This window comes from Centroberyx affinis, unplaced genomic scaffold (assembly GCF_046629955.1).
Source record: "Centroberyx affinis isolate AG114_WGS23_722 - 3 ecotype Tasmania unplaced genomic scaffold, CSIRO-AGI_Caff_v1 ptg005762l_1, whole genome shotgun sequence".
Taxonomy (NCBI): Eukaryota; Metazoa; Chordata; class Actinopteri; order Beryciformes; family Berycidae; genus Centroberyx; species Centroberyx affinis.
Window position 1 is genome coordinate 18,657 of NW_027282918.1, and position 19,832 is coordinate 38,488.

Below are 19,832 nucleotides of genomic sequence, written 5' to 3' on the forward strand. Positions count from 1 at the left end.
ATTAGAAAGATGTGGCATAATGTGCAGTAATGACAAATAAACACATCATTTTCAATCATAAGACATCGACTAGATATTTTTTTGCAGCTTAACTATGAGGTTATGTTAATTATGGTGCTAGCATAAGAATACACTGGCATAGATCCACATTCAATTCACTTTTTAATGAGGAGACTATATATATATACTGTATATATATATAGTTATATATTTATAACTCTCTCTCTATATATATACAGTATATATATATATATATATATATATATACTGTATATATAACTACAGAAAAACATGATGTTATGTTAACAAACGACAAAACTAAATGCTCCCTAGGTATTTTCTTTGTCTGTTCAGTCATGGTGGTTATCACTGCTCATGCTAACTACCCAGTTCTTCTTCTTCTGTTTATTCCAAACAAACCGGAAACGTAAAACGCATCACTTTCTGTGAGGCAGAGGATTTTTCCCAGGAAAGAGCGACCAGACACCGGACGTCTCGAATGTAGATTGAAGTTTTAGTTACAAGCATTTCTTGGAGGTAGAGCTGCTCTGGAGGCAGAAATAATCTGATTAGTTGAGTTAAACCTCAGTGGGCGGAGCCAAAGAACCACAGTTTTTCTGGCTAAGTTAACATCAGACTGAAGCTCAGTGAAAAAGACAAGAGGTAAGAGAGGAGGAAGCTAATATTATGAAGCCTAGCGCTCTGCTGCTAACTGAAAACATACAATCTATCATACTAAGTTATCTAGGTTAGCTAGTTAGCTAGCTGACCTTCAAGTTCAAACTAGCCATACTAGCCTATAGCTAGCTAGGTAAGCTAGTTAGCTAGCTGCTGACCTTCAACATCATGAATGAATGAAAAAATAAAGTAATTGCCATTCATGTTTTATTTATATTTTGACCGAGGACCAGAGTTCCTTTTGCCATTCAAGTTTGCCAGTATGCTAACTAACAAAGTTTGCCAACTAACTCTGCTAACTTTGCGAGTTAGCTAGCGGTTTGGTTCTTTGGCTCCGCCCACTGAGGTTTAACTCAGTCAATCAGATTATTTCTGCATCCAGAGCAGCAGCAATCTGTTTAGAAAAGCTTTCATGAACTGACTATAGGTTGAATCACTGCTGTGTTATATCAGTCAGCGATAGACAGAAGCAGCACAGACATATTTATATGTTGTGGATTATTACTAAAATCCATCTCTGCTCATTATCACCCAGTACACTGCCCTCCTGATAAGAAAAAAACATTGACCAGGATGTAAATTCTCACTTTTCTCTTTCCAACCCCAGTTCTGTCTGTCTGCTGTGTTTCCCCTCTGCCTGTCATGTAAAGACTCTAGACTGATGCTCTTTGGTCGCCTATAATCCCTTGCAGTTTCCAATAGGATCCCCAAGGATCCTATTGGTGTCAACTAGCATGAAAGATGAAGGCTGATAATTGACACTAGTATTTCAAACAGTAATTCACACCAACTCTGAGAAGGAGGAAGGGAGGAAGTATAACTCGAGGATGGAGGAAGAGAGGAAAGAAGGAAGTATAAAGAAGAGGGAGGAAGGAAGATTAGCTCTGAGATGGAGGAAGGAAGCTGGAAGGGAACAGGGACGGAGGGAAGGAAGGAAGGAAGAGTGGAAGAAAGTGAGAGTACAAGGAGGGAAGGAAGGAAGGAAATAGAAAGAATTTCTGGGACTCCTCTGAGGCTCCATTAGCTGAGCTTGAGGCCGAGGCAGAGGGCCAACTCGTTCTTCTGGATCTTTCCGTCTCTGTTGATGTCGCAGTGGCCCAGCAGGGCTTTCCTGAACTTGTCCAGGTCTGTTCCACTGATGCTGGGCTGTTGGAGGGTTGGGGGGGGGGATTGGGGGTCAGGATCAGAGGGAGCAGAGGTCAAGTCCTGCCAAACCCCAGGTGGGTCAAAATGTCTCCCAAAGGACGGAAGGGGAAGATGTGAGGGGGAACCTGACTGTTACCATTTGGGACAAACCCAATCTCAGAACCCATCGTCTATCGGTCTGACGACGATTAGACTCTGGGGGCGACAGCCAATATTTCGGGGTTTCCGGTGTAGCCAGTGGACAGCTGGGCCAAGACTTCCTCTTCCGTGCGTCGGTCATTGTTTACAGTCCGATTAGCAACTTGAGACGCGAGAATTGGAGTTGGAGTTGAGAGACGACATCTCATATGCAGATATTTGTTTATAGAGATTAGCCGAAATGTTGTCTGGACCTACAACACCTACAGAAAGTATCGATGTTTGTGTTTTGTGTGGAGAAACGTTCAACTCTTGCGTCTCAAGTTGCTAATCGGACTGTAAACAATGACCGGCGCACAGAAGAGGAAGTGTTGGCCCGGATGTCCGCTGGCTACACCGGAAACCCCGAAATATTGGCCGTCGCCCCCAGAGTCTAATCGTCGTCAGACCGATAGACGATGAGTTCAGAGATTGGGACAAACCTGATCTCACACAAACACGTGAAATGAACTCGACTTGTTAACGCCAAATTACATGTTGACACGTAAAGTGTTAAAACTCTGGAAGTAGTGTCACAGTGAAGTAGGAAAGTAACATGTGTGTATATATATGCGGAAAGTCAGGGTGTTGTGGTGGTCGGGTGGTGGGTGGGAGGATGAGTTTGAGTTCAATGCCAGAGACCCGAGTTCAAAGGAAATTTCTACTATGAGTCAAATTTAAATTTTTAGCGCAAGTTTTTCTTCTTTTTCTTTCTTGACCAAAGCCTTTCCCAAACCTTCACCAAGTTGTTTTAGTTTAGATGCCTAAGCGTAACTGATAGCCAAGCTTGAGCTGAAAATGTCTAATTCCTGTTATTGTCACAGAATCCAGTAGAGCTGCAACGATTAATCGATTAATCAATTAGTTGTCAACTATTAAATTAATCGCCAACTATTTTGATAATCGATTAATCGGTTTGAGTAATTTTTAAGAAAAATAAGTCAAAATTCTCTGATTCTAGCTTCTTAAATGTAAATATTTTCTGGTTTCTTTCCTCCTCTATGACAGTAAACTGAATATCTTTGGGTTGTGGACAAAACAAGACATTTGAGGACGTCATCTTGGGCTTTGGGAAACACTGATCCACATTTTTCACAATTTTCTGACATTTTATAGACCAAACAACTAATCGATTAGTCGAGAAAATAATCGACAGATTAATCGACAATGAAAATAATCGTTAGTTGCAGCCCTAGAATCCAGTTTGTGGTGGAGGAACATCATTTTCACATAATTTGTCTCCACAGCAGGTAAATCTGTGTTTCAGAGTCTCATTTCATGACTTTTCATGAGATCATGTTGATTTTAACGTTAGGGACGTTTTAACGTTACAAAACCACTTTATTAAACCTTTGTCAGTGTGTCGGCACTGAATGTAAAATATGTAAAAGTCAACATCATGACAGGTTAACAGTTTTTACCTTGACCAGCTCCATCATATCCTTCACAAATCCATCCACCTCAGGGCCCTCCAACGCTCCTGTTTTACTCTACACACACACACACACACAAACACACACACACACACACACACACACACACACAGCATAAGAGTCCTGTTTCAAAATGGTGAAGGCACAGATGAAGATAGTTCGGGTAAATTAGGTGACAAAAATGATCCATTACTTGCAGGTGGAAGAGACCTGTTAGACACACACACACACACACACACACACACACACACACACACACACACACACACACGCCATCTTCTATGGGTATAGATCAAATGTTATGAATTACATACAGTACATACATACATAGAATAGAATAGAACTTTATTGTCCAGCCAAGGCAGGACATTGTCCGGCCTTGGCTGGACAATAAAGTTCTATTCTATTCTATTCTATTCTATTCTATTCTATTCTATTCTATACACCTGGATGAACAGATTCAGGTTAGTCAGGTTGTGTCTAATCAGACCAGTTCGCTCTTTACATTTCATCCACTGCCCAGATAAAAATGCATCTTTCCTGATAATCAAATTAAAGTATTCACTCGGTGTGTGTGTGTGTGTGTGTGTGTGTGTGTGTGTGTTCCTGTGTGTAATGCATGCAGATCAGCACATAGAGTATTCAGATACTGTAGAAAAGCTCCTCATGGTTGAGGACTAGCTGGGAAAATCACAATAGCCCTTGAGCTAATGAGGAGTTTATTCATATTTAGAACAGGCTCGGCCAAACAAATGGCTTCCTGCTGCAGTGAATGAATGAAAGCCTCCATCTGAGTCTGTTTTCATCATCTGATCTGTTTCTCAGACCAGCTGCGTCTGCTCACCATCCTACAAATCCTGCATTCGTTCTTTCTTTGCCTCAGTAGGTCTGCTATTATGTTGCACACTCTACTATTGCTCTAATGCTACTTAACATGCTCTAGTGTTGGCATTGTCAGATTCATATGCTAATATAAACCACATTTGCTATATATTCTTATTTATATTCATTTATATTCTGCTGCAATGACCCAATTTCCTCACAGGGATCATTTATAGTTTCATCTTATCACTCTTATGTTATCAATGTTACAAGCACTGTTGCAGCTGAACGTGGGCTGGATGGTAAAGTAGGATGTAAACACTAACCGTTACGTTGAGCTTTATGTTAATTTGACTCTATTCTCATGGAGCCACACCTGCGGCTCAGACGGAGGTCTGGAGAAATCGTCTTCATAAAACGTGTGCTAACGAGACTGAGGCAACGGCAGCATTGATTGGCTGTGAGTTTGAAATAGGATTCCTGCACAAGAAATGGCACTTCGACTTTGATTTGTTTTTCTGCTCATGTAGAACAAGTTTGCATCGCTAGCTTAGCTTCAAAGCTAGCTACTTCAACAAAAAAATTCAAGTTAATATACAAACTCTTTGGGTAAATTAAACAAGCGTGAACAAAACGGTTGACAATTTTGTGGGGGGTAATATCAGCACTGCATCGTTTAAATCTTGTCTTTGTAAAGTTTTGTTTTGCTTGCTACCTAACTGTAGCAACTTCCTTGTTGCTACGACAGTAAACAAAAGCAGCAGTGCCAGGCTCCGCCCACAGCAAAATTTGATTGGCTTGAATTGTGACGACAGCCCACAGCATCGCTGCCCTTTTCTAACCAACTGTTGGGTTTAAATTTCGCCAGACCTCCGTTTGACAGTAAAACTGTGTCTTTGTTTAGCTGCACCATGGAGACTTACAGTATACATCTTACATCTGAACTAGTAGAGCTGAAGGGAAAACCAACCAAAACATTGTCACAGACATTGTTTTCAGTTTCTGTGGCCTGTAACATGTGAGCTAAAATCTGTTTCTCCTGCTCCAGTTAACTGTAACCCAAGTTAATAGCCTATTAGCCACTTAAACAATAAAGATAAGCCTAGCTAATTTGAAAGATAATTAAAATTATTTTTCAAACTGGGCCTTACTTTCCTAGTTTGTGCCTTCATGGCAATCAATTCTGATCAAAATTTGTGTCAATTACTTCGCTTTAGTCTGAAGACTGTTTCTGTCTCTGCATCTGCAACATTTATCATCCAATCATTTCAAGACACAAATCAGATTTTGCTCAAATTGTGATCGAATGAGCCAGACTGCATCCTGAGGTGCAACACATCCATCCAGCAGTGTGATTAGATGATAAAAAAAAAAAAAAATGGAACCACAGCCTCTCCCTTTCTGTCTCTATCTCTTCAAAGTTAGAGCTTATAAGGAAAAGCTTGGTTTCTGACTTCTCTGTCTTTCTCTCTGTGACTCTTTTCTTCCTCTCTCTCTCTCTCTATGTACGAGAAAACTCATCTTCAGGGTGAATAAGGGAAGATCTATGGGCGTACAAACAAGAGATCATTAAAGCTGATCAATAAAACTTGAACTTACCACATCGTAATGAGCGAATATCTTCTCAAAGTCCCTCTTTCTGTCCTCTAGACTGCAAGCCTGAGACATTAACACAACAGTTAGCAGGTAGAATGAAGCATTGAGCGTGTACCATTAAACACAAACTGAGTGTACAAGATATTAGGACCATTGGCTCTTTCCATGAAACAGCCTGAATTCCAGTGGAATCAATGATATTCCTTATTGAATCCACTTAAGTCATAAAAGGGACGGACATCACAGACATTTTTCATATGCTTTTTTCCCTGAGCAAATATTTCAGCTGATTCAAAATGTAAATTTAAAGACATCTCAACAAACTCAAATCTTCAAACTCACTTCCATCTTAAACTTCAGTAAGAAGTTCTCTTTCAGGGCCAAGATTCTGGAGACAAAGATTGTAAAGACATTGTAAAACAAGATACCCGCCATTTGAAAAAATAAATAAATAAATAAATAAATCATTGTTGCAGATTGAACAGATTACTGGTCACTCAAAAAGGTTAGGAATTATTTTATGACATTTTCATATGCTACAGTCATGCTTTTGAGGATAGCATCATCTTTGTTTTTAAAATATTGACTTGTGAAATTCAAATGACAATAAGGTCTGATCCATAAATGTTTAAAAATGTAATTTCCTCTTCCTGTTTCCATGCCATAGATCACCAGTACCTGGCCAGGTCATTTAAATCCAGCCTGCCGTCCTTATTTTTGTCAAACATCTTCATCTACGGGGGAAAAATATCAGAATTAAATGTAGTCTCTGTCACAAACACCTGTCAGCAGTGCCAACATTAGGACAGGGTAACAAAAAGTCAAAATATAGTTTTGGTTCACATCAATCTAAAAATCTATGAAGCAGGATGAGTGTTTTACCCTGCTAGGAAGGGTTCATTGTATACTTTGCAGATTGTAGTTTCAGTTTTAAAAACATTTCTCAGAGCTGCTCTGGAGGCAGAAATTATCTCATTGGTTGAGTTAAACCTCAGTGGGCGGAGCCAAAGAACCACAGTTTTTCTGGTTAAGTAACATTAGACTGAAGCTCAGTGAAAAAGACAAGAGGTAAGAGAGGAGGAAGCTAATATTATGAAGCCTAGCGCTTTGCTGCTAACTGAAAAAATACAATCTATCCATACTAAGTTATCTAGGTTAGCTAGTTAACTAGTTAGCTAGCTGACCTTCAAGTTCAAACTAGCCTATAGCTATCTAGGTAAGATAGTTAGCTAGCTGCTGACCTTCCAACACCATGATGCCATGGACATGAAAGAATGAAGAAAGTTAAAATTTTTGCTATTGCTATTGGCTATTTGTAACTTATTTTGCATTCATATTTTGACCAGAGTTCCTCCTTTGAGATTCAAGTCAGCCAGTTAGCTAACTTGTGCTCAGAAATACTTCTTTGGCTCCGCCCACTGAGGTTTAACTCGACCAATGAGATTATTTCTGCCTCTGAGAAATGTCTGGATAACTAAAACTACAATCTGCGTATACTATTTCCTCCACTACCGCTAAACACCCTGTCCATGATAAGTTTCCTTTCCAGAAGCTGGACAGAGTGAAACCATGCTAATCCAACAGGACATTCAGTTTGACTACATTCAGTTTGTCGGCACAGTGTCTCTGCAGTCGTTTTCAAGACGTCGCTCTGATTCCACCCAGCCTGCTCAAATCTGCTCTATCTGCAATCTATCTGACATCCAGGGCCAAATCCATTCAGCCACTGCTTACACTCCACTTAACTACAACTGACACTGTGTTGGAACTTGGCCAACAGTGATTGACATCTGTGGGGAAGCTCTGATTGGACAATGAGGTGGAGGAGGCGGGTCTTTCTAATAAGGCTGAGAATGTTTCCCCAAAGAGGATCAATCAAGAAAAGACTGAAGGAGAATAATGAGCTATAGGGGATAGAGGAGACCAATCAACTCCACCATGCTCTCATTTGTTTATGGAAATTATACCATGGTATCACTGTTAATTTGACAATGATATATTAATGTTTAAAAATGCACAATAAGATCAGATTGCTTTTTAAGTAGGTGATTACAATTATCACTTTTGATGTAATTAGATCACATGTAATCCTGTTACTTGTGATAATTTACCTCACAATGATTACACATCAATTACAGTTACCATTTTTTCGCTATTTAGATGACATGTAGTTGTGTGGCTGCTTGTTACCATGGTGTCGGTGTACTCCTCTAGTTTCTCAGCGGTGATGGACTTCCTGTGTTGGAGGAACAGGTCCTGAAGGAAGCCCTGAGGGGACAAACAGGACACAAAGTAAAGGAACACACCTATGACCTATAACTGCCCAGGGGGATTTTCATGGAATAGATAAGAATGGCGTTGACGTGGGGAAAAAGGCTGCGCCTACAAACTGCAAAATCCTATTCAACTTCTATGAGCAAAACAATAAATAATTGATGTGAAATGCATATGGTGTAAATAATTTGTCATTTCACGGTTGTCAAACAGCAGCAGGATCATACTTTTTTTTTTCTTTAAGTCTCAAAATGCTAACATGACTCTTCTCTTTTGTACGTTTGCTGGCTTTTCAGCATTTTGTGAGTTCCAGATAATTCAGTTATAATGATCATGCAGTTGATTGACAGCCGTGAAAAGGTTATGAGCGATTAACAACACCACATACATTTCACATGAATTATTAAAACACAGAAAAAGCAAACTCTGAATTTTTTTTTGTTTTGCTCATAGAAATCGAGGGCATGGCCTATTTGAAATGTCTCAGCATTCTTATCTATAAATGCTTGAAGAGCAACTGGTGGCACTGAGAACACATAATTGTTGTTTTGTAACCTTAACAAGGCTCTCAGAGATACAATATTTTGCTTCCCAAATGCCTTAATCAGGTTCCACAGTGGTTGTGATGTAATCTCACACGATTTCTAGAATTCTACTTGTGTGAATAGATCCAGTAGATTATCATTTAACTGAGAAAAGTAATGTACACTCAACCATACTTGAGCTGGCTTGACTTCCCAGTGTTTGTTTTTTCCAGTGCAGAAAACATCTTGCACACATACAAGCTGTTTGTAATAAGCAGCCAATTGCTAAACCATATCTGTCTGTACCGGCCTGATTCAAAACCTGTGTGTGTGTTTCTGTACCAGAGATAGAAGGAATATTTTTGGAACGCAAAAAATGGTAATAGGAATAACAACAACCACATATGTACAACAACACAACACAAAGCTTCTTTTTGACAAGGGCTGAGAGCAGAGGTGTGACCAAGTCTACTTTCCTCGAGTTCCAAGTCAGTCTGAAGTCTTGAGGCACAAGTCTCAAGTCCCAAGTCTAAATGTAGATTACCAAGTCAAGTCCATGTCATTAATGTCAAGTCTCAAGTCTAAATGTAGAACAGCAAGTCAAGTCAGAACAAATCAAGAGTCCAGTATCAATTTAATATCTTAAAGAAAACTAAATATCTAGGACTTTTCAATGCAATATGGTTTTAATAGGATAAAAACTTGGTAAGAGCATCATGAGTTTGATTTCTATAATCAGTTTCAACTTCAATAAATTCAATCATTCCATACAAATTCAGAAAGCAGAATTTAAATTCAGTCGTCTGCTGGAACAAATCTCATCACTTTCAATCTAAGTCATTTACACAAACACAAGATCTCAAGTCAAGACTTTAGAAACCTTTTCAAGTCATCAGAGTACAAGTCAGAGTTGAGTCCCAAGTCACCAGAACCCAAGTCAAGTCGAGTCTCAAGTCTTCTCTTTACGCATCAAATCAAGACTCAAGCAATTAAAACTGTGACTCGAGTCCCCACCTCTGGCAGAGAGTAATGTAGAAATCATATACTGTAGAAAATAGAACTAGAAAAAACAAATTGTAACAGCCAAATAGCCATAAGAAATAAAAACGGTTTGACTTCAGTGTCTTTATATGAACACACAGGTAGAAGCTCAGCAGTACCTTGAGCTCTGCAGCGGAGATGAAGCCGCTGCTGTCTGTGTCGTAGTTTCTCCAGATCTGCACACAAGGACACACCGACCCATCACTCAATATTCCCCCAGTCTACAATAATACATCTCCAGGACCAATCAATAATGAATACTGAATCTATACATGAAGAGTTGTATCCAAACTGAAATATCCACTGTTAAAAAAGGGACACTGGCCATGACAAAATGATTAAATGAAAACAAAATAACGGTTCTTTTTAAAGCTGCAATTTCACATGTTGGCAGCCCCAGTTAGCCGACAGGTACCTGTTGAAAAATTTGAACTTCAATACCCAGAAATCCTGTGAGGTGAGGTCAGCACACTCATGTTAACCAGCTTTTATAGTATTTTTATATTGTATGTGTATTTTTATAGTTTTCTGCCAAATCTAAAGGTTAAAGGAGAGAATGCTTCTTCAACCCCTAACACACACACACACACACACACACACACACACACACACACACAGTCGTCCTCCCTTCACCTCTCTATCGTTGACCTTTGACCCTCACCCTCATGAACTCCACACTGTTGTCCAATGGCGTCTCTCGGCGGAACAGAAGCAGGAAGTTCTCCTCCTCAGGCAGCATCATGGTGGCCAGCTGGACCAGGACAAATCAAAGATAGTGGAAAAAAAAGAGAGGATTTTAATCCATCCATGCCAGACTACAGAGACATGTCAGTTCTAATGGAAAATATTGTACATACATATACCACAACGAAACCAAACCCTTTAATTTTATCCCTGAAATGTCCTTAATTTCTCATTAATTATCCGTTAAATATAACAGCTTTAAAAAAGTAAGGTTAGCATCATGGGTTTATAAGGGAATTATTCATGGGTTGATTCACAGAGACACTAGAAATTAAGATTTTTCATGCCTTTTGTGCAGGTTTACAGGTTATTAATGAGTTATTAATGGAAACTTCCTGTCTCCCTGAGGAGTCAAAAATTAATTTAAAGATTAATTTTAAGAGGATGAATTTGCATTCATAAACAGGCATCAGGGCAACAGAGCATTCATTTACATGAATTAAGGGGCTAATTAATGTAAATGTAAAGTTATTTTAAAGACCCTATAGACAACTTTTTTGCTTTAACTTATCATTATGAAGTAAATGTTGATTGCACAGTGTAATGGCTATAGAATAATGATACCATCAGTGTTTAGATTGGTTCCCTATAAGCCTCGCTTTCACTATGCAATTCTGTCTGCCACCGGGTACGATCTCCCGGGAGAATGAAGGCTCGCTTTACGGCACAAAGGAAGTGTGTCATTCATTGTACAAAAGAGGAATAGGTTTTCCCCGGGGAAAACACACAACCTGCCTACTTATAAATACTACTAGATGTTTTACTCTGGCTTTATCATAGCACTGAGATCGGGGTTTCTAGTTCAAATTGGGATTCTTACGGTTGTTTCTTGCTTTGGACAGTAGCTAGCGGTAGCGTTAGCCATGTTGCTAACCGCTAGCAGCCAGAAAACAAACCAGGAGCTACAAGGAAGCCAGGACCAGCCAGAAACAAACGTCTGTTTGTTTCTTGCTAACGCTAGCAGCCTGAAACAAACAAATGATCCACTGTCCGTTTGATAATCTAAACAAAGAACATGTTTTCTTGCAGTGGCCTTTATAAAATGAGCAGTGGTGAAAGTAACTATATTGTGTTATGATCAAGGAGTTGATAAGCAGACAGGTGGTTTGTTCTATTGCACGGAGCTAGGCTCTAATGGAAAGAGATCTGGTTGTCTTTGCGACAGCGGCGCAAAAAACAAAACCACTTGGAAACGCTAGGGGGGGACAACGGGGGGAAAAGTTGTCTGTATCCACTTTAAGGGATTATTGGTTCATAGATTACCTACAAGACAATGAGAGAAAAAAAGATTGACAGTTTTGTACAACATGGATCATAACTGACATCCAGGATCCCAGATGTCAGTCGGGATAAACGTTGACGAACCTCTTGGATCTGCAGCCGTCCGTCGGCCGTTGTGTCGTAAGCCGACATGAAGCGTTCTCTCACTCCTCTGACGTCTTCCTCACTGATCTCTCCCTTCTGAAAACAACATGGACGACTCTGTCAGCTTTCCTGGGGAATTATGTCCCGTTTACACACTGTTAGATAATCACTGATGACTCTCTCCTCAGTGTGGAACTGACTGAATGATGGATAGGTTTACCCTTCAAAGACCCAATCCTAATACAGCAACTTACATCAAGGCAAAGGTAAACTTAATTTACATAGCACAACCCAAGGCAAATTCAATGTGCTTCACATAAAACACAAACAATATAAAATGTTAAAAGTAGTAAAATTACATTATAAAAGAAATAAAAGACAAAAATAGTTAAGTAAGAATAGATATGTTCTTTTATCATTTTATTTACATCAGTTGAAACTACTTCAGGTCATAAGGGTTTATGTCCGGCTAAGCTGAGTTTAGGTTCAGCCCCAACTAAAATCCCTGGGTTTCCCTCATGTTTTGCCTAAGATGTAGGCCTAGTCAATAAGATAAAGGAGGTACATTTCATAAGTTTTGTTAACAAAGGGTTGGGGGGCAAAACTCAAATTGCAGCCAAACATTTTATTTTTTTTACCTTCATTCCAAGTTTTTCCAACATGTGTTGAAAGAAGGCGTCCAGCTCCTTTCCTTCGATGTAACCGTTATCTAAAACACAAAAACACAGGCATGAGATGAACTGACCGACAGGCGGGGGGGGCTGCGTCTTAATCAACCAGTTACTAGCTGAAATTTTACTGAAGTAGAAGTAAAAGTACTGGTGTAATAATCTACTGAAGTAAAAGTAAAAAGTGTCTCGTTTAAAATGTCCTCAGAGTAAAAGTTCCTGAGTTCCTTTTTAGAAAAGAAAACGCTGTTAGCTGTGATCTTTTCCATGTGATTCTAAAAGGAGAGAGGACAGAGTTCAAACTAGATTCTTTTCACTGGAAAATTTGGAAATTACAAAATAAAGTGCAGAAACAAAGTGAAGTCAGATTCCTTTTCTCACTAATTTAAAATGTACTCTCTAGCAAAACCTACTTTCAACAAAACCAGACATTGTTATATGTATTTTCCATGCTTTGCAAAAAGGATGACAGGAGTTAAATACAGAAATATTGTAGTACATGTCTCTAAAAATGTATACAGTAGCCTATGTTAGTGAAAAATTATGTAATATTTTTGATTAATGATGAAACAAAACGAGTTCTTGGTAGTGAACTGAAAATGACTTCACTTCCTTGTTATTCTCCACTGATGTTTGTTTTGCTACTAGCTTCCAACTAGCTAGGAAGGCTAGCAAACTAGCTAGCAACAACCAGGCTAACGTAGCATAAAACAATAATACCATAGCTGGGTGGAGGCTTTTTGGTTAATGTTAACTAGTTACTATCTTAAATATTTCTTAGTTAACTCATTTCCTCCACATGCTTTAGCAGGTTTGATGCAAATGTAATTTACTGTTGACCAGTTTGGTTGAGTTTGGTTCTACAATGAGATATTCATTAGAAAAATAACACCAACTGTTACAGATCGATTGATACCACAAAATAATAACAAACATTGGTACTTTTTCATGGATAGAAGGTAACTTAAGACTGCTAACAGACTGGACTCTCTATTTTATTCATGAATGATGGACTTCTGGAAATGTTTTCTTTTTCATCAAAAGTTTTTGTAAAAGAACTTTTACATTTAGCATTTTTAGCATTACAAAAGAACTAATGCAGTTAGGATGCTTTGCCTCTTTAATCTGGAATGGGATTTTTTGTCTTTGATCTTTAGTTTTGGAGATAAAATAGTTGGTAAGATAATAGGTAACCTTTAATGTCCTTGATTGACAAAATGTTAAAACTTTAAAAACGTTTAAAAAATAAAATGTCCCTCAGAATGGGTTGAAAATGTAACAGACCCTGTTAAGTAATAAATTGTCATATAATGTGATGACATCACATTATTATATTAACAACATTTTAATTGATGATTTAATAATAACATTGTCTAACTGTAATAAAGCATAGAATGTAATTATCAGTTAATATAATACATCATTGTTTGATCATCAAGTGTTGGTTAATGTAACAATATGATGTTATTTAGAGGACATTTTATTACATTTTCACAAGTTATTACATGATCCATTCAGCCTATATGCTCGAGTTACTGAATAATGATTTCCCCAAGTAATATATGAATTTTGGGAAATTAACTCTTCACTTCTAACTTGATATAAAAATATCTGACTTTTACTTTTTTTTTTATATCTGACACTTTATAATAAGGATCACTAAGTTAAGGGTTAGTTAATGCTTAATAAGCATTAACTAACCCTTAACTAACAGTTAACTAATGTGTAATTTACTGGTGTTTAATGGTGTTCATGTTAACTAAGGTATTAATATATACATTATTTAATAGTTTATAAAGATGGCTATTAAATAATGTATAAATTAATACCTTAGTTAACATGAACACCATTAGTAAATGATTACCAGACACATTAGTTAACTGTTAATTAAGGGTTCATTAATGCTTATTAAGCATTAACTAACCCTTAATTAATGTACCCTTATTGTAACGTGTTACCAAATATCTATTTAGCAGCGGTCTTACCATCCACATCAAAATGTTGCCAGATCTGTAAAAAACCTGCAGCGTCCAGACTGTCCAAAGCGCTGTCCATGGTGCTGAAGACGAGTCCCAAAGTCAAGTTGATTATCACAACAAAGTAAAAAAGCTTTATCCAAGATACAACAGGTGACAGAAAGATCTTTTATCCAGCAGAATGAAGAGGTGTGAAGATGTTGCTGCTGAGTATTTCACTCTGGAGCTTCCAACTTCAGCAACATGAGAGAAAAGACTGTTTCAACAGCTTGTATAGGGAGGGACTGAGAGAGAGAGAGAGAGAGAGAGAGAGAGAGAGAGAGAGAGAGAGGGAGAGAAAGAGGTGGGAGAGAGAGAAAAAAGGACAGAGAAAGAGAAAATGAGAAAGAGAGAGCAAGAGAGGCAAAAAAGAGCGAGGGATGAAGAGAGAAACAGAAATAGAGAGCGAAAGAGGGTGGATAAGAGAGGGAAAGTGAGAGACAGGGAGAATAAGGAAGATAAAGGAGAGAGAGAAAGAGCGAGCAAGAGAGAGACAAAGAGAGAGAGAGAGAGAGAGAGAGAGAGAGAGAGAGACTTTGACCAGTAGAACAGTATTTATTTATTGGTATAAACATACAAATACAAGAATATTTGACAGCTTAAATTTGATGTGACATTTACAGACTCGTACGCTCGCACACTTATGATTTTAAACAATAAAACACTATGTTATTTAACTGAATTAACACACTGAAAATTATTTTCCCAATAAAATGAAAACCATCACCATGTATTTTAAATGTAAATCAACACAGTACCTTTCATTGATAATAAATCTATGATGTGCCCGTAATAAAATTATAAACCCCAGAGTTTAACTCTGATATATAACCCATATTCATTATATAAACATAACCTAAAAGACGTAAAAAATGTTAGTATATATTTACATTGTTACATAATACATTGGTAAGTGCAGCAGCACATGAGTAATAGAAATAAGGCGTGTGTTAGGGTCAGGATACAGCAGCAACCATCTGAGGCAATGTTGATGGGCAATTTGGCTGTTAATTATGAATCTCAGGCAATATATATTTTTTAATATTAAGTATTTGGCTACAGATTGGAGTTTTAGTTCTACAAACATTTTTCTGAGGCAGAAATAAACTGATTGGTCAAGTTAAACCTCATAAAATTCCTATGCAGGAAATGTTTCCCGTCTCTGTTGCCTTGATGCCTGTTTATCAGCAGTTTAAGCATAAATTTCAGTCTTGGACTGACAATAAGACAAATATGCAAAGTCCCTAAACGTTCTTTTCTTGTCCCCAAATGCAATGTGGGAACACACTGAACAAATACATTTTAATCGTCTCTACTCTTGAAAGAAACTGTTCAATTGAAAATCAAAGAGGGTGTGAGGCAATCTGTTGAAAAAGTTAAAAGTGGCAAAAGTTAAAAGCCTTTATTTTATGTAGGAAATATGAAAAGTTAAAACTAACTGATGCATTTCAGCTGGAGTCAGCCTTCATCAAGGCAAACATTAACAACCCAAAACACTTTTCACATTGCCGATGTAAAATAAAGACTTTAAACTTCTGCTATCACAACAGAGCGCTTGGACACTCTTTGGTTTTTAATGTAGTTCCATTTCTCCAGAGCACATGGACACTTTTGGTACCAAGGAACGCTCCCAAATCTTTGGTCTTTTCTAATTTGCGGACACCGTTTAATGTTCCAAGTTGAGGAACGGATGTTTCATGGGATCTCAAGCAGGACAGGAGACGTATTTATTGAAATTACAATATTCACCAGTGACTTTCACTATTTTACCAGCCAACTAGATCTTTAGAGTCAGACCTCCAAAGGACCGGCTGATAGAGTTGACCAACTCACCAGCCACAGCCAAAATTTACCAGCATGTTGTACTTTCCCACTTGTGGAACAGCTATAAAATCTAAATGCTTCAATTTGGACTTAAATGAAAACAACTCAAACACATTCTCCCCAGTGCTTTGGACTAATTTAGCTTTTTACAGCTGGAAATGGACGTCTGAACAGCCAGAGAGCGTCTCCTCAGCAGATAAAAACCCATCTGCTCTGTGCTGTTATGGTCCTGTTAGAGCTGTTGACAGAGTGATAATGGAGCTGTGCGACGTCAGCTTGTCCAAACAGACGGGATTCATCTGAAGTCAAGAAACTCCACAGATAACAGCGTGAAGCTCGCCATTTGGTGGAAGCTTAGTAAGTACCATGAGTGCGTACATTTGCCTCGGTGGGAATTCAACAAACAAATTTTAATTGTCTCTACTCTTGACTACACACATGACATTGCCCTGCTGAGAGGACCAACACTCTGACAGCTGGCACGCATAGAAGGGACCATAAAGCAGGATTGTGGAGCCAAAATGGCCGCCACCGGAAACAGAATGCTGTCAGTGCGTCAGCTGTGTCACACCGGAAGGACGGAGTCGTCGCCGGAGTCGTCGTCAGATTTATCTTCAGACCTCAGATCAGCGGCAGCAGGCGGGATCCCGTCCTCCGCCGGGCCGGGATCTGAATCTGCCTGAGATGGCGACGTCACTGGTGAGAGAGAGAGAGAGAGAGAGAGAGAGAGAGAGAGAGAGAGAGAGAGAGAGAGAGAGAGACAGAGAGAGAGAGATGAAGGCACAAAAGAAAGACAGAACAGGGGAGACAGAGGCAGAGAGAGAGACAGGAAAAGAAATAAATGCCAGTTAAAGAGTGAATCAGCAGCATTAATCCTGTTCTTAATTTAAACAGTCCTGCATCCGCTCACTTCTAGGGGCAGAAAATGTTTATTGCGCTCGCTGCTCTCTATGGGCTGAAACTTTCAACCGTGTTGTACTTCTGGTCTGTAAGCATACTAAGTGTGTGATCGATCACATTGACAGTTTTTCTTTCGTTTTCTTTGCTCCAAACCATAGTGAACTTCAGTCTAAAGCTATTGGTTTTGGTATTGGCCTTCAAAAACCTGTATCGGGGGGCGTCCTGGTGGATCAGTGGTCTAAGGTGCATTGTATGTATGTACCATGTAAATGCGATATCATGGGTTTGAATCTGGCCCAGGACCTTTTGTCACATGTCATCCCTCTCTCTATCCCAATCTTTCCCATGTCTCTCTACTGTGTACTGTCCAATAAAGGCAAAATGCCAAATCCGTATCGGTCGAACCCTGCAAAACTACACAGAGCAGATTCGGAATCTACTTGATTGACAGAATGTGATTGGTCGAACCGTAGGCGGGGAGGGACTTGGTGCGCTCCCTGTCGTCCTCCTTAGCAGCCGGGTTGGTCGAGCTCTTCAGAGACGACCACTGTCTCCCGGCAGCAGCCTGGTCCGCCTCGCAGGGCGAGTCAAATGGACCGCTGTCCCCCGGAAACTCAGCTGGAGGCAGAAGAGGAGAGGGGAGAAAAACAATTTGTCATTCACAATCTCTTTCAAGAAACATCTGGACAAGAAAGGAGACCTGAACAAGGTTCTTTCTCCTGCCTTAGAAAAATAAGTTCTTGTTGGCATTGATTACCCAACTTTACCCACAACGTTTACCCAACAACTCTATCCAATGGAACCAAATTGCAATACAATTGCATGTCAAGTACTGTTTGTCTTTGTGGATTGTGTAATAAGGCCTCTTGTGACGTGTAAAGGGCCTTTTCTTCTTGTCTCAGACGATATATTTTAAAAATGCATAATTTTGCAAGACACTCGCAAAAGACAAGTTGTCTCTTTGATTATATAGAAGAATCCTCGGGGAAAAAAGTTCCCGTAAGCATTAATTACACAAGCCGTCTGTTAGACTAGCCCAAATCCCACACATACTGACACTTAGACATGTCAAATACTGGTTGGGTTTGAAGACCGTGTAACAAAGCCTCTGGTTTGATGTAATGGACCAAGGGCCAACTGTGTGGGACGTGGAGGCGTCAAATTCGCCCTTGTAAGCATTAATTACACAAGTTGTCACCTGTTTAATTGAGTGTTGTCTTTTCAGCTATGCTCCAGCTCACATGGAGCACTGAGTCATAGAACTTCATCCTTCTGAAAGAGCATACAAGGCTTTGCAGCTGTGTCACAAATCTCCTAGCAACCACGGCTAGTGCCATGGAGGTCTATGGGGGAATTGGCTGTGTACAAATAATGAAAACAAGTCCACACACAAGGCTCATTCAATGCTTGTTTAGAGCATTAATGATAAAAATTGACATTAAGTAACTTTCTAAGTAAAAGTGAATAGTGTGATGAATGTAGGTTGACACAGTAAACTGTCTTGTCTTTAGCCCTAGTCTCTACTCCAAAACACACTAGCCAGCAAACACACTGATGTTAATGTGAACATGCTAACGCTAGCTGCTACTAGATACGTTAGCTAGTGTGCTAATCAGATGTGTTAACAAGACAGTGATGGTTAGCTGACCAGATACTATTGTTAGCTAGCTAACAAGCTGACATTATCTAAACACTAAATCAATCAGATGGATCAGTGATTTGATCAGTTCCCAGTTAAAAACAAAATTTAGCTGAGGACCTCCAACATGGCCGCTAGAGGATGCATTACACCACCTAGAAAGCCTTTTATATTTTAGGAATAGTTGGGTGTAATCGAGGCCTTTACTGTCAGGGCACCAAGACGTTGGGATTTTGTGAAATCTTAAGTCATTTCAAATCAGTGCCATCTTTTAAAATCACAAAGCAAATTTTGTAGAGAGGTTTTTCATATGATTTGTTTCATTTTTATCTAACCTTGTTTTTCTAGACCAGATGTAGCGTAACCAAACATTTTCTGTTTTGGAAGGACACAAGAGGATTTCCTGTTCACTGGTCAGTGTTCATGTAGAAGACAACAGAATTGCCTTGGGGCAAAGTCAGTAATAAGATCCCCCAGATTTTGGAAGCTAAACTGGCTAAATTTTCTCTTTGAAAAGGACAGTTCATGCATTATTTCATTCTATGCATGATTATAATTTTTATTACTTATTACTACTACTCTATTTCTTAACTTTATTTTTATTATTATTCAGTGGGTTTTATTTTCCATCTTATGTTATGCTCATTCTATGTCTATTTTCATGCATGTAATTTCTTTGTTGTAAAGCACTTTGAGCTGCATTTCTTGTATGAAAGGTGCTATACAAATAAAGTTTATTATTATTATTATTACTACTAAATTTATTATTATTATTACATGGAAATATTCAGAGGTAATGACCTATTAAATAAAAAATAAAAAAATAAAAATAAGATTAAAATTGGAAAAATAAAAAAAATAAACCAAAGTAACATAAAAGAGAAACTACTACTACAAATACGACTATAACTACTACTATTGCTACTGCTACTATTACTGTTTCTACTATTATAACTGCTACTACTACTACTAGTACTAGTACTACT

General features: G+C 38.7%; 2 protein-coding genes across 4 annotated transcripts in view; both read right to left on the reverse strand.

Annotated features, from left to right (window-relative positions):
- Positions 1-252: 252 nt before the first annotated feature.
- scgn (secretagogin, EF-hand calcium binding protein) lies at positions 253-14,675 on the reverse strand. Of its 3 annotated transcripts, none has more exons than XM_071547280.1 (11): positions 14,454-14,675; positions 12,439-12,509; positions 11,801-11,893; positions 10,353-10,442; positions 9,811-9,867; positions 8,043-8,120; positions 6,531-6,586; positions 6,195-6,240; positions 5,856-5,915; positions 3,423-3,491; positions 253-1,824 (listed from the first exon to the last, which is right to left on the reverse strand). In XM_071547280.1, exons 1-11 carry the CDS (start codon positions 14,521-14,523, stop codon positions 1,699-1,701), a joined length of 816 nt encoding a protein of 271 aa, XP_071403381.1. In that variant the 5' UTR covers positions 14,524-14,675; the 3' UTR covers positions 253-1,698. The 3 variants fall into 3 exon arrangements, with proteins under 3 accessions (XP_071403381.1, XP_071403380.1, XP_071403382.1); XM_071547279.1 differs by having other exon boundaries at positions 11,801-11,896; XM_071547281.1 differs by lacking the exon at positions 3,423-3,491 and having other exon boundaries at positions 5,859-5,915; positions 11,801-11,896.
- A 362-nt stretch (positions 14,676-15,037) lies between these two features.
- Positions 15,038-19,832, reverse strand: part of LOC139667788 (F-actin-uncapping protein LRRC16A-like) — a 62,285-nt gene continuing 57,490 nt past the window's right edge. Inside the window, exons 37-38 of the mRNA XM_071547278.1 lie at positions 17,676-17,825; positions 15,038-17,003 (exon numbers count right to left, since the gene is read on the reverse strand). Coding sequence (XP_071403379.1) covers positions 16,873-17,003; positions 17,676-17,825 — 281 coding nt within the window. The 3' untranslated portion in view covers positions 15,038-16,872. The remainder of the gene's footprint in view (positions 17,004-17,675; positions 17,826-19,832) is intronic.